Source organism: Lampris incognitus, chromosome 5 (genome assembly GCF_029633865.1).
Source record: "Lampris incognitus isolate fLamInc1 chromosome 5, fLamInc1.hap2, whole genome shotgun sequence".
Classification (NCBI taxonomy): domain Eukaryota; kingdom Metazoa; phylum Chordata; class Actinopteri; order Lampriformes; family Lampridae; genus Lampris; species Lampris incognitus.
The window spans coordinates 24642060-24656696 of NC_079215.1; the positions used below are offsets into that span (position 1 = coordinate 24642060).

The window sequence follows — 14637 nt, forward strand, 5'->3', positions numbered from 1 at the left end:
AATTGAGGAAGGCGATTAGAGAATTCATGAAAGAAGGCAGGCTACATGTTCCTCAGCTTGATGATCCCAAATGGCTCATGGGTTTAGCTTTCTTGGTTGATATCACACAGGCACTTAACACTCTTTATTTAAAACTGCAGGGGCCAGACAAACTTATCACTGTAGAATTTGATAGTGTGAAAGCCTTCTCTGTGAAACTCAGATTATGGTAAACACAGCTCACAGAGAAAAGATTTGTCCACTTCCCAACATGCCAGTTATTGATGATGGTGCCAGAGTCAATGCTGATGAGTTGGTGACTGCCACTGACAATCTGTAGCAGGTGTTTGAGCATCGCTTTTCTGATTTTAAGACTCGCAGCACCACTTTCTAGTTATTTGCATGTCCCTTCTCCTTTGGTGTGGACAGAGCTCCAAGCACATTTCAAATGGAGCTCACAGACTTGCAGTGCAACACTGAGCTCAAGGCAAAGTTCAGAGAGGCGCAAGGAAAGCAGGAGATGCTTGGACAGTTTCTCAGAGAGCCTCCCAAAACATTCCCACAGTTATCCAAACTGTTCAGGCAGGTCATGTGTCTTTTCAGCAGCACTTATCTGTGTGAGAAACTGTTCTCAACTATGAACTTAAATAAATCAAAGCATACGTCCAGACTGACCAATGAACATCTCCAGGCTGTCCACAGGGTGTCCACTGCCCTGTCCCTGAAAGCAAATGTGCCTCACCTGTGTCAGCAGAAGAAATGCCAGGTTTCTGGCAAGAAGTAGGCTAAATATGTAGGCCTAGGCCAGGCTACATAATTACATATTCATCTGAAAACTCTGACAAAATGTGAAATAACAAAAAAAAACGATGTGAAGGTTATATATCCATCCATCCATCCATCCATTCATTATCCAAACCGCTTATCCTGCTCTCAGGGCCATGGGGATGCTGGAGCCTATCCCAGGCCGTAGTCAAACAGTTTTTTTCTTTATCCTTATTGCACTGGCCCTCCTCCATAAGACCACCTGTCAAGTGGCCCCCAGGTAATTTGAGTTTGAGTCCCAAAGTAGAGTGTCAAGGAAGTGTTCTTCATTGTTACTTGATATGTTACATTTTACTTTGTATGGCAGTCTAGTAAAAGGTGAGTTGTAATAAAAATAAATAAATAAATAAAAATTCAAAGAGTGAAAGCCATCATTTCAGGTGTAGGCTACTACTGTTGATTCAATGCTGCTGTGTTTTCTGATCACCGTGATGTGACTATCACCCTTCTTCACAGTGCTATCTTTATTTCTGTGGCACTGCTAGTAAGAACAGTCTACACAAACTGTTTTGATTCATGAAAATCTACAAGCGTCACAAATACACTGACTCCATGGTTACCATCCTAAGTGTACGGATCGATGGCCTGGTTGATTTCTTCCATGGCGGTGTCATTACATGAAAGTTGTTTTCAGGAACCTCAACACTGTTGTTGAGATGAAGCTCAGGCAAGGGTCCACTGTCAGCATCAAATACACTGCTCACAACTATGCTATTCTGTCCAATATGGGTAATCACACCTCTACACCACAACTGTAAAGGTGTCATGTGTCTCTCAGTAGATAGTGTATGGTTATTCCATCGGTTTCTAAATTCCCTGATAACCCCTTGGATCCGTGGCAAGTGAATGTAGTGCAAACTAATCAAGTATAGCTCAGAAAGTGAATAAAGTATGCATTCATTCTGCATGAAAGTAAACAGGGCACAGTAATAGTATGAAACTACATGATTAGGCTCAGCCCAAAGCCGTTTGATTCGCTGATTGCGAACACTGCGAGCTGTTATTGTGCTGCTCCTGTTTGGTCGTCTTCTCCTGAGCATGTATCGAGCCACATCAGGGTTTTCCATACCACCATCACATCTGACTCATGAAAGTATCCAAAGTTGTGAACTCATACCTGGAGTAGGGGTGGTACACTGGAAGCCCTGCGTGCCTCGTGTCTCATATTGGGTGACTGTATCCATCGATGCAGCTATGGAACACCATCCTACAGCTGACGAGTTTACGGTTTCAATCTATATGGCTTTGAAAATAGGCCTGGGTGATAAAACGGTAGCGATATGTACAGGCGATAGACACTTCGTCAATAGCAATAAGAAAACTGTTCGATAGAATGTTTAATAGTTTCACTTAAATGCATCAAATGCAAACTGCCCTGAAAACACATAATGAATATGCATGTTCCCTCCCTGGATCATAAACAGCCTATCATATTGCTTGATGATGGAGCCAATCATTTAACAGGTGTGTTGTTTGGCTGCACCACTGACATGTGACACAATAACAGAAACAGCGTGGAGTGAGAAAATAATGAGTGCAGACGGTGAGGAAATTGTTGGTAAAAAAGGACGGGTCAGCTCAAGAGTATGGCAGTTTCTTGGTTTTCCTCCACGCGCAACTTCCACCATGGGCTATGCACCACCACCCCCCCCTCTGTCTCTCTCACTCTCTCTGCCTCTCACACACTCACTCACTCACTCACTCACTCACTCACTCACTCACTCACTCTCTCTCTCACTGATGACTTGAGAGGGAGGTTTAGTAGGAAATGCTGTGGGGTCTGGATGGTTTCGTGCTTGTTTTAAGTCTGACCGATATCAGAACACTATAGTCAGAGGCAAACCTACCATATATGCAGGTAATGCAGCTGCACTGGGGTCCGCAACAGTTTAGGGCTCGCATGCGCGGACCCCTCTTTATCTCGCCACTATCATTATCAAAGATCTTGAGTCTACAGTATATGGTACGTTAAAAAATGTGCAAAGGGTGCCCACGCGTAATTATAGACATGCCACATTTTCCAATGTGGCATGTCCATAAAGGGTCAGACTCTTTAGTCGATTGGTTAACATTGTCACCCGTGGTGAGCCCCGACCAAACAGAGGAGGCGCTAGTGCAGCGACCAGGACACCCCCCCACATCTGGCTTCCCACCCGCAGACATAGCCAATTGTGTCTGTAGGGACTCCTGACCAAGCTGGAGGTAACACAGGGATTCGAACCGGCGATCTCCGTGTTGGTAGGCAACGGAATAGACCACTACGCTACCCGGCCGCCCTCTCAAAGTGTTTTTTTTCCTTATTGTCTCCCGCTCGATGACAGTGTCGGTGGATGAGATGAGGAGGGAGTGCTTGCATTGGCCATGGCAGCAGCGGCCTCTTCGATTTGAAGTTCACCTGTTTTACTTTTTTTTCCTGGGGGCTCCACTTTTTTTCTACTGGCCAGAGTAGCGGGTGGTCTCCTGGGGGCTCCACTTTTTTTCTACTGGCCAGAGTGGCGGGTGGTCTCCATAATTCACTCGACAAAGACTAAATCTACCCGCATTTCGCAACTGGCGAGTGTTAATTTTAGCAGTGAAGTGATTCATTGCCAATTCAATGCTTAATCCATACAATGGTTAATCTGATCCTTGGGCGACCGGGAGCCCCCACTTCGAGCCGGTGGCGGCATGACAATGCCTCCTTGGTTTGTCTGACTTTGAGGTTGTTCTAGAATAAGAATTAGTTGTCTGTGTAATGACTCTAAGAGGGGTGTGGTCTCTTGACTCAGGGCTTTCACCCTGGCGAACCACAAACATACATCATAGAATGAGTAGTCCCTGTATGGTGCCACGGCCCAGTGAGGTGTCTGGCTACGGGTTATCTTGTATGGATTGGATTCAGTGTATTACCCAGATGGAGAAAAAAAATCAAACATTTTGTCAATATTAGCAGTAGCCAATGGCTGATCACAGCGTACAAGGCCAACTACAATTAATAGTAATGATGGCATCCTCATCGTTGAAAGGACAATACCAAAGAGTTATGTAGGTCCTCAAAGCCCGGACCGGTAGGCTCCAGAACAGCTTTTTCCACCAAGCAACCAGGCTTCTGAACAAAGAACACTAAAGACACTAAGCCGGGTGCCTGGACTGACTGGTACGACCTATGGTCTACACACACACACACACACACACACACACACACACACACACACACACACACACACACACACACACACACACACACACAGCACCTTACATACACCGCACATTACTGCTTTTTTTGTTCTGTTATTGTGTTACCATTGTTGCTGCAGTGCCGAGGAGCTGAAACCCAGGAATTTTACCCTCTTGTACGTGTACACTCACTGGCCACTTTATTAGGTACACCTTGCTAGTACCAGGTTGGACCCCCTTTTGCCTTCAGAACTGCCTTAATCCTTCGTGGCATAGATTCAACAAGCTACTGGAAACATTCCTCAGAGAGTTTGGTCCATATTGACATGATAGCGTCACGCAGCTGCTGCAGATTTGTCGGCTGCACATCCATGATGCGAATCTCCCGGTCCACCACATCCCAAAGGTGCTCTATTGGATTGAGATCTGGTGACTGTGGAGGCCATTTGAGTACAGTGAACTCATTGTCATGTTCAAGAAACCAGTCTGAGATGATTCGAGCTTTATGACATGGCGCGTTATCCTGCTGGAAGTAGCCATCAGAAGATGGGAACACTGTGGTCATAAAGGGATGGACATGGTCAGCAACAATACTCAGGTAGGCTGTGGCGTTGACACGATGCTCAATTGGTACTAAGGGGCCCAAAGTGTGCCAAGAAAATATCCCCCACACCATTACACCACCACCACCAGCCTGAACCGTTGATAAAAGGCAGGATGGATCCATGCTTTCATGTTGTTGACGCCAAATTCTGACCCTACCATCCGAATGTCGCAGCAGAAATCGAGACTCATCAGACCAGGCAACATTTTTCCAATCTTCTATTGTCCAATTTTGGTGAGCTTGTGCGAATTGTAGCCTCAGTTTCCTGTTCTTAGCTGACAGGAGTGGCACCCGGTGTGGTCTTCTGCTGCTGTAGCCCATCTGCCTCAAGGTTCGATGTGTTGTGCGTTCAGAGATGCTCTTCTGCATACCTCGGTTGTAATGAGTGGTTATTTGAGTTACTGTTGCCTTTCTATCCGCTCGAACCAGTCTGGCCATTCTCCTCTGACCTCTGGCATCAACAAGGCATTTTCGCCCACAGAACTGCCGCTCACTGGATATTTTCTGTTTTTCGGACCATTCTCTGTAAACCCTAGAGATGGTTGTGCATGAAAATCCCAGTAGATCAGCAGTTTCTGAAATACTCAGACCAGCCCGTCTGGCACCAACAACCATGCCACGTTCAAAGTCACTTAAATCACCTTTCTTCCCCATTCTGATACTCGGTTTGAACTGCAGCAGATCGTCTTGACCATGTCTACATGCCTAAATGCATTGAGTTGCTGCCATGTGATTGGCTGATTAGAAATTTGCATTAACGAGCAGTTGGACAGGTGTGCCTAATAAAGTGGTCGGTGAGTGTATAACGAGACCTAACAAATAAAGAATCTTGAATCCTGAAGCTTGAAATCTTGAAAGGTCGAAGTTGTGCTCTGAATCTCAGCCTTCCTGTTACACTGAAACAACTTCCGGTCACACCGAAAAATATTTTACGCGCACACACTCACTCACACACGCGCGCACAGGGGGGCTTTGTGCCAGACCGTTTTCAGTGTGTCCGGAAGTCTGTTCATTGCAACAGGAAGGTCTAGATTTAAAACTCAACCTGCCTTCTTGTTACACAGCTTCCAGGTGCACTGAAGTTATTTCACACACACACACACACACACACACACACTCAGATACAGACACACACACAAGCAGCCTATATCCCGCTGTGTGTGAAGGTGGTTGGGTGTGAAGATTTTCAGCGTCTACGTACGTGCACGTTTTCAGTGTGCATGTGTAGGGTTTTCCATGCATATGTGCAGGTTTTCAGCGTGTGTGTGCACATTGTCAAAGTGAATGTGCACGTATTTCAATGTCCTCACCCTAATCGGCCTCCCATATGTATGTCTGTGAACGTGTGGTTCATCGTGCTCATTAAAGCTGTTCACTGACAGCAAAGTGTCATTATCTCACCCCACACTCTCCATAAAGTGCCAGCACAAAACCACCAGCCAAGAAATATAAAGTATACACGCACGCGCGTGCACGCGCGCACACACACACACAAACACACACACACACACACACACACACACACACACACACACACACACACACACACTCACACACATCTAGGAACACAGAGACTTCTCCAAGACTGTAACATCAGAGTCGATACAGCTCGATAAATAGATCATGTTAAAGAAAGAGATGGGGGGGGTGAAAGACAGAGAGGGTGACAATAGGGAGAGTGAGATATACCCATTTTTAAATATTCATCTTTTTCTCTGGCAGCCAGACCCTCTCTTAATGGCTGTCATCATTTCAGTAAAAGAGAGGGTGATAGAGTAGGGATGAGAGAGAGAGCGAGAGAGGGATAGAGAGAGTGCACTAGAGAGAGAGAGAGAGAGAGAGAGAGAGAGAGAGAGAGAGAGAGAGAGAGAGAGAGAGAGAGAGAGAGAGAGAGAGAGAGAGAGAGAGAGAGAGAGAGAGAGAGACAGGTGAAATAGGAAGGTGAGGTGTTGTAATAAATCTGGACATGTAATCATGAAGGGGGGAGTGAGAGGTAAACTCCATGAGGGCTTGCTGATGATTGGCTTCTGTTTTAGGGCTATTTAGTATTAGATGAGCCGTTTGCCACTGCAGTGTTGACACTGCTCCATAGTACACACACTGACTTGGTGGGATTTCACTGGAGCATCCTTATACCAGTATGGGGGGGGGGGGTGCACCATGAACATATATGGCCATAAACAAGCTAAACTTTACTGTTGGAAAAACCAAAAGATGAAGCCCTTACTTAGGCTGGATGATCTGTAGGTTACAGGCTCCCGAGCCCGGCCTCTAAGTCCTCTACCAGCTAATGTAAGACCGGCTTTTAAAGGTAAATGGGGAAAGTGAGTTGGCCAGACATCCCTCCAGTTCCCACCGTGACCAATGTGACCTTGGACAGAGCACTTAGCTGCGGACTGCACAGGAACCAACCCCGGGCTCTGGCTTTTCTATGGGTGCAACCACTTTCTGGAGGGAGAAATGGGTAATGGAAATATTTGTTTGAGAAGGGAAAAAAAAAAGAAAAGGGCAGCAGAGGTAATTGGTGGTGTGGAAGGAGAGGGATAGGTGCTGGAGGGAAAAGGAGAGAGCCAGAGAGAGAGAGAGCCAGAGAGAGAGAGGGAGGGTGGGAGGATTTAAAATGTAAATTGAGATCTTACCTGTTGACCCACGGTTCTTCTTACCAACTGTCCATCAGCCAAAGAGAATGAGGCAAACAGAGGATGGGGGGGGGGACACAGGATAAATCAAAATTTAGATTTCAGGGAGTTTCATCTATAAGCGCATGCAAGACACATTTAGAAAAATGCACAAAAGGCGAAACAAAACTGGCGAATTTCAACAAATCAACAGCTGGCGTGCAAGAGGCAGACAGTTTAAGTGTCCAGCAGTTCACAAAATGAGCAGGAAGAATTTAGAACAAAGAGAACAGAAAGCCTCGCGCAAATGAGAAAGAGAGGGAATGTGAAATAAATAGAGTCTAGGCAAGACGGTGGAATAGCAAATAAGATGATAAAAGAGAGAGAGACAGAGAGAGAGAGAAAGAGAGAGAGAGAGAGAGAGAGAGAGAGAGAGAGAGAGAGAGAGAGAGAGAGAGAGAGAGAGAGAGAGAGAGAGAGAGAGAGAGAGAGAGAACACTGTTATCATGGAGTCCAGAGGAAGCAAAGTTCTTTGTAGCCCATCCATAACCTGTCAGCCAGAAAACTTTCCTTCTTTAATTCACTCTTTCTTTTTTTTTTACTATCTTCTCCCACCATCCATCCCCAGTCCCTCCCGTTTCAGTCTGGAAACTAGAAGCAGTACAATTGCGGCAAAGTAATGGCGTTGAAATTTAAGTGGCCAACATAACATATTCACTATTCAGCCATTAATACGTGCAACTCTTCACACACGATTCCAGCAACTCCACCATTCGGCAGCCGTGCTGCATACATGTGTGAGTGCACCCGAGGAATTTGTGTTGGAGGCTACTTAGGGTATGACGCATTATATCAATATCAGCTGAACATCAGTCCATGCCCCCCCCACATTCACACACACTAATATGCCAATATAATGGACACACACACACAAAGAAAGTGTATGAGAGAGGACAAGAGATGAAGATGAGCTAGCTAGTGACGAAGAAGCTTAACAGAACTAGTCATAAAACATTCAGATGCAAAGCTTGAGCAGGCGAGACAAAAGAAAAGTAGAGGAAGAGGGGGCTTCCAAGGGGCGCTGGCCTTTGGAGATTACCAATACATACTAAAACAATGAACACGAATTTAGTTGCATTCGCTGCAACCTACTAATTGTCTTGCAAAGCCTATTCCTTTTGGTGCGGAGTTAAGAAGCAGGTGAAATCAACACACGCACACACACACACGTGTACACACACACACACACACACACACACACATGGCCTTGGTTTGCGGGCATATATTTATTTGTGTGTATATTCAAATGATCTGCCATTCTGAGTCATCTTCAGTTTGAAACTGGAACAGAGAAAAACAATGATACTACCCGGGGAATCAAAGGCAGAGCGCGGCGGTGGGGGGGAGGAAAAAATCATCTCGAGTCCATGGAATTAAAACCCACTAAGCCATAATTTTTTTGGTGACTTTCAATGCTTCGTGGTCTCCACAGACCGTTAAAACCTGCTACAACTCGTATTGTGTTGATGAACGAGTTTATCATGTGCGTCTCATGACACCAATAACTAGCTGACGTAGGCCCCTGCTCTCCTGAGTCTGCCATGAGGTCTCAGCGCTAAATACAATTAAAAAAAATGATTAAAATTGGCAAAACACTATACCTTAATCAATTTTACTGCAATGCATGTAAAATACAGTTTTGGGTGAAGTGAAAAGACTCGCAAGTGTGTCTTTGGGCGTTTCAGGCGCTTGAGCTGGATTGGTATTCATGTATGCACTTGCTGCCTGAAGGACCAACAAACAAGCTGGTCACTGTGTCCCCTGCGTGTTCTTGTCTCTTTCTCTCTCTGCGGTTGTGTGATATCTGGTGTTTATGCATTTGGGCCTGTGTGCATAGTATGTGTGTCCAGCAGGGAAGTGTATGAGTCTACCTCACGTTTCTTCATTCCAGCAAAACAGTGCTCCACGTCTGCCGGTTCTGTGCGTGAGTTTGCGTTGCTTCTGCGTGTGTCTCTGTGTGTGTTTGTGTTAGTATGTGCGTCACGTCTTTGCGCGGCTGCCCTCCAAGCTAACCTGCGCAGGTGCTGACCGGGTCATGGTCTTTCAGCCCCCGGCCCCAGGGCCACCTCCCCGCTGAGGTGACCCAAACCTTTAATGACTGAACCCTCATCCATTCAAACAGCCACTTTGTCCCTCCTCATGTCTGCATATGCATCCCCTCACACACATACACACACACACACACACACACACACACACATACGCCTCATCCTAAATCTCTGTTCAGCCTGCTTTATTGTCTACCCACATCTACATCCACTCTCACATTTCTTCCCCCAGCAGTGCTCTGTTTTTTTTTTCCTTCTTCTTCTTCTTTCCATTCCAGCTCCACAGTTAAAGCCATTGTCTTTCAATCTGAAAGTCTCTCCCGGCTGTTTTAAAGCCTGAATTCACCCTCAAGACCCTTACCGTCCCAATTTACCCTGTCAATCTCTTCCTGCTTCCGCTGCCTCCTCCGTTTCTTCACCTAAAACACACACGCACGCACGCACAGCACCAGCACCAGCACACCTATTTGAATTTCATATCGGCGGCAAGACAAATGTAACAGTTCAACTTCCCGTCTTGACAGGAGACAGTAACCACACACGCACACACACACACACACACACACACACACACACACACACACACACACACACACACACACACACACACACACACACACACACACACACACACACACTGTTGAATCAATAACCTCTGACCAATTCCTGCAGGAGTCGGACGCGGAAATTGTGTTCTCGTTGTGTACTTCTCCCTCTAGCGTCAGCTGCTGTTTCTCATCTTGTGCATCTAGCCGAGAGTGGCATCATTTATATTCATAATAATAAAGATGTGTGGCTATTCATAGTTTATAACCCTTTCGACATAGCTTTACCGTTGTTAACCTCCCTGCTTTTTTTTCTGGCTTAACCGTGTCTTTTGTGAGCGTTCTCCTCTTTTCCTCCTACTTGTCTTTTCCAGCTGTGGTGATTCATTCTGCCGTCTGTCTGCCTGCCTGCCCCCTACAAAACACTAGCACCAGTTGACCTTTCCAATTTACCATGTCAATCAAGCACACGCACACGCACGCACACAAACACCTAAATGCAGACGCACACTCCCGCCCACGCGAGCAGGTAAAAGTTGTGTCAATCATTCATATACAGAAGCCCAAATGTCACCGGGTTCAGACATCCTTTGCTGTCTGAGGTGAGGAAAAGGTGACTTTCCCTCTTTCGCTACACTTTTCTCATCTCACCTCATTTCCTTAATCATAATCTACTGGTACAACAGCTATTTACTGACAAAGTCTGCAGCCAAGGGCGTTCGGGTGGCGTGGCAGTCTATTCCGTTGTCTATCAACACGGGAATCGGCGGTTCGAATCCCCGTGGTACCTCCGGCTCGGTCGGGTGTCCCTACAGACACGATTAGCCGTGTCTGCGGATGGGAAGCCGGATGTGGGTATGTGTCCTGGTCGCTGCATTAGCGCCTCCTCTGGTCGGCCGGGGCGCCTGGTCGGGGGGGGAACTGGGGGGAATAGCGTGATCCTCTCACATGCTACGTCCTCCTGGCGAAACTCCTCACTGTCAGGTGAAAAGAAGCGGCTGGCGACTCCACATATATCAGTGGATGCGTGTGGTAGTCTGCAGCCCCCCTCGGATCGGCAGAGGGGGTGGAGCAGCGACCGGGACGGCTTGGAAGAGTGGGGCAATTGGCCAGATACAATTGGGGAGGAAAAGGGGGGGGGGTCTGTGCAGCCGGGATATAAAAAATGCCACAAAACTAATAAACACCCACTCACTTCACTGCACACCCCTCTTATCACCTTTAGAGCGTAATAATACGGAATACAGTAACGAGGCTGAATTAAAAAAAAGAAAAAGAAAAAAAGGATGACTGAAACGGATCATCAAAATGTCATCTACTCTTAAACAATAGAGCAGAATTAAAAGGAGCAAGGAAACAAATAATGAGAGCTTGGTGTGAAGCGCCGATGGAATATAGATCAAGATGTTCATTTCTTACTGTGGTGCTTAATGATGGTAGGACGGGGGGGGGGAATCATTTCCAAATCAAAAGCAGGATGTTGCGTCCTCAGTTCCACAATTCCAACAGGAGATGGAGAGAAAGAATAGGAAGTCTCTGATCCTGAAGGAGAGACTTAAGAATACTCAAAGCGAAATGAGAGAACGTGAGGGATGAAAGACTTCTTCGCGTCTTCCTTAAAACTTAGATGTCTTGAAAGACGGAGAAAGTCTGAGACAAAGTTCTGTGTGTGTTAGTGTGCATGTGTGTGAGCGAGACTCTCCCTGCCTATGCAGGTCCCATGCCCTCAGCCCATTACCCTGGAGGGAAGTGCCAGATAGAGAGAGGACCACTCGAGACAGGAACAGGAAATGTATCATTACGTAATCTTTCCTTATGCTATTCTTCATCCGGAATGCAACAGGGACATCCTCCCACCACCACCCCCACCCCCCTGACACCAACTCTTTCTCTCCTTCTCCTTCATTACCATTGTCTTATTTTCTTTATCTCTCCTCTCCCTTCATCCCGTCCCTCTGGTCTCGGTCCCAGAGACTTGAATGGCGGGCTCTGAGACAGAACCTCAGCATGAGTAAAGATGACTCGGATAAAAGAGGCTGCACTCAAAACTATTTTCCTCAGAAACAAGCGGTGTTGCAACGACGGTTTTCAGAGCTTCCCTGTGAAGAGTCCGTTCACTTCAGTTGCCCTTTCGAGCCGCCGGCACTTTGCATACACAGAGAAATGATGAGGAAAAAAGCCCCCGGTTGGATAACTGATCAATGACAGAGGCCACGATCTGTTGTTTCCTTGGGTGCTTCCTTTGAAGCGGAGGATGCACACCCGGTTGTTAGTGAAGGTTGTCTTCTGACTAGAGGGAGCAGGCAGGATTCTATCCTATATGCTGTCATATCAAGTACTGTTGAGTCACTTACTTTAAGGAAAGCCCCATTTTTCTATAATTTGGCAAGCTGAGTAATGGGTAGCAGAATCGTTTAAATTGATTCAGCATTGAGCCAGCTCATGTCAGCCATCTGCTGCATACCATGTTGTAACGTCCACTAAAAGAGCTCATTTTTGGCCCTAACAGGCTAAGGATGCTATGAGGGGGGGTCTGAAGAGCCTTACCCACAATATCAATCATGTGTTTATAGATATCAATCCATTTATTTTTTGGGGTTCCCCCCCTTTTTTTGCCCCAATTGTATCCGGCTAATTACCCCACTCTTTCGAGCCGTCCCAGTCAGTGCTCCACCCCCTCTGCTGATCCGAGGAGGGTTGTAGACTACCACGTCTCCTCCGATACATGTGGATTCGCCAGCCATATCTTTTCACCTGACAGTGAGGAGTTTCACCAGGGGGGCATAGCGCGTGGGAGGATCATGCTATTCCCCCCAGTCAGCCCCCCCCAAACAGGCGCCCTGACCAACCAGAGGAGGCGCTAGTGCAGTGACCAGGACACGTACCCACATCCGGCTTCCCACCCACAGACACGGCCAATTGTGTCTGTAGGGATGCCTGACCAAGCTGGAGGTAACACAGGGATTTGAATCGGTGATCCCCGTGTTGGCAGCCAATGGAATGGACCACTATGCTACCCCACTATCAATCCATTTCTAACCCAGAGCACAAGTCTTGCTCTGCAATCCTGCGAGGAGTGAGTTGTTGCAGGGAGACAAGCGTGAGACAGATGGAGACATGTGCAAAAAAGAAAATTTGAAAAAAAAAAAAAAAAAGGTTTATCGCTGGGCTGATCGACTATATTGAGACTGTCTCTTCATTTCAGGCATTTCTCAAAACGTTTAGAGTCTGTCAGTGCCAAAAGATAACCCTTTTAGTGTATGTAATTTGGCGAGCGCTACTGCCCCAAAGGATTACATTGCAGCTTGGTGCGCAGCAGTTGGCTGACGCTAGCTTGCTCAAGACTGAATCAGTTTACAAGATTCTGCTGCCCATTGCTCAGCTTGACTCCAAACGACTGAACAATAATTTCTAGATTAGAAATTACTAGGTTTCCCTTGACAGCTACCCGACACAGCGGCGATGCGGTAGCTTGTTGACCCTGCGATTCAACCAGAGGGTGAGAAGAGAAAACGCCTAATGGGAGATTAATAAATACGTGCAGAGTTCATTAAGATCATCATCACGGCAAACTTGAAAATAAAATGAAGACAGCACAGAGTTTGATTTCAGCATCTTGCAGCATTGTGTGTGTAATTTTGTTTGGATTTTGTATAAGTCTCATGGTCTATTAATGAAGCAACGCAACAACGGGGGTAATGAGAAAGATTTTGTCGAAGTACAACAAATGCCTGTAAACAGTGTGTTATGTATGACTGTCTGATTGCCTGTCACAGGAACAGAAAAGAGGACGTAACTTACCTACACTTTGATCAACACTGCCTTGCCCGCGTTTTCTCTGTGTGTGTGTGTGTGTGTGCGTGTGTGTGTTTGCTCAAGTGTGTGCATGTAAAAACGATTATTCATTGGGACATCTGCAGTAAGGGTCTGTTTTTGATTAATAGTGTAATTGATTAAGTGGCTCAGAGATTGATTGGTCAGGTCTGGCTGTAATGGATTCATTAGAATGGTGATAGATCAGTGAGATCTGGCTGCAGCTGTTCTGCCTAGCCCTGTGCAGCACCAACCTATAATGGACATCATCTGTCTGTGTATGAATCACATTAGCACGAATACATACATGCACATATGGGTGTAGGCATACGTGTGTATACACACACACAGACACACACCAAAAATTGGATATACACTCTGAAAATCAATGGATATATGAGTGTGTGTGTGTGTGTGTGTGTGTGTCTGCCTGCTGTCCAGCCTTGGCATGTAATCAGAAGGATGAGTGTCTTGTCCCTCCTTCAATCAATTCAAACAAGCAGATAGAGAGAGGCAAAGGGGTGAGATGGGAGGAGGAGGGAGGAAACTTACTTTTCGACTAAAAACCTTGTTGAGCTATTCTTTTTTCAGCATCCCTCCTTCTCTCTCTCTTTTTCCCTCTTCCATTTTATTTTCCTCAAAGCATCTCAAAGCCCACCCTAGCTACGGCGCATCTATTTTAAACTTTCCCCGTATCTCTGCCAACCCTCCACCCTTCTCTCTCCTGGTGTCTTCCCTACTTGTCCTCTTCCCCCCCTTTTTATCTCTCCTCCCCTTCTTACTCCGAGCAAGCACTTTGTTTGCTCTGCCAAACCGAGATAAAAACATTACCCAAAATAAAACCGATAGTACAAGGGACAAGAGGACAAAACACACAAACATACGTACGCACACTCGCACACTCGCACACTCGCACACACACACATACACAAACCACACACGGGGTGAGCCTGTGTGTGAGCTTGTACGTGTGTGAAAAAGGGCTGTAT

General features: G+C 46.3%; 1 protein-coding gene across 1 annotated transcript in view; it reads right to left on the reverse strand.

The window, feature by feature from the left end:
- LOC130112914 (protein sidekick-1-like) overlaps positions 1-14637 on the reverse strand; it is a 329381-nt gene that overhangs the window by 238829 nt on the left and 75915 nt on the right. Inside the window, exon 6 of the mRNA XM_056280437.1 lies at positions 7204-7230. Coding sequence (XP_056136412.1) covers positions 7204-7230 — 27 coding nt within the window. The remainder of the gene's footprint in view (positions 1-7203; positions 7231-14637) is intronic.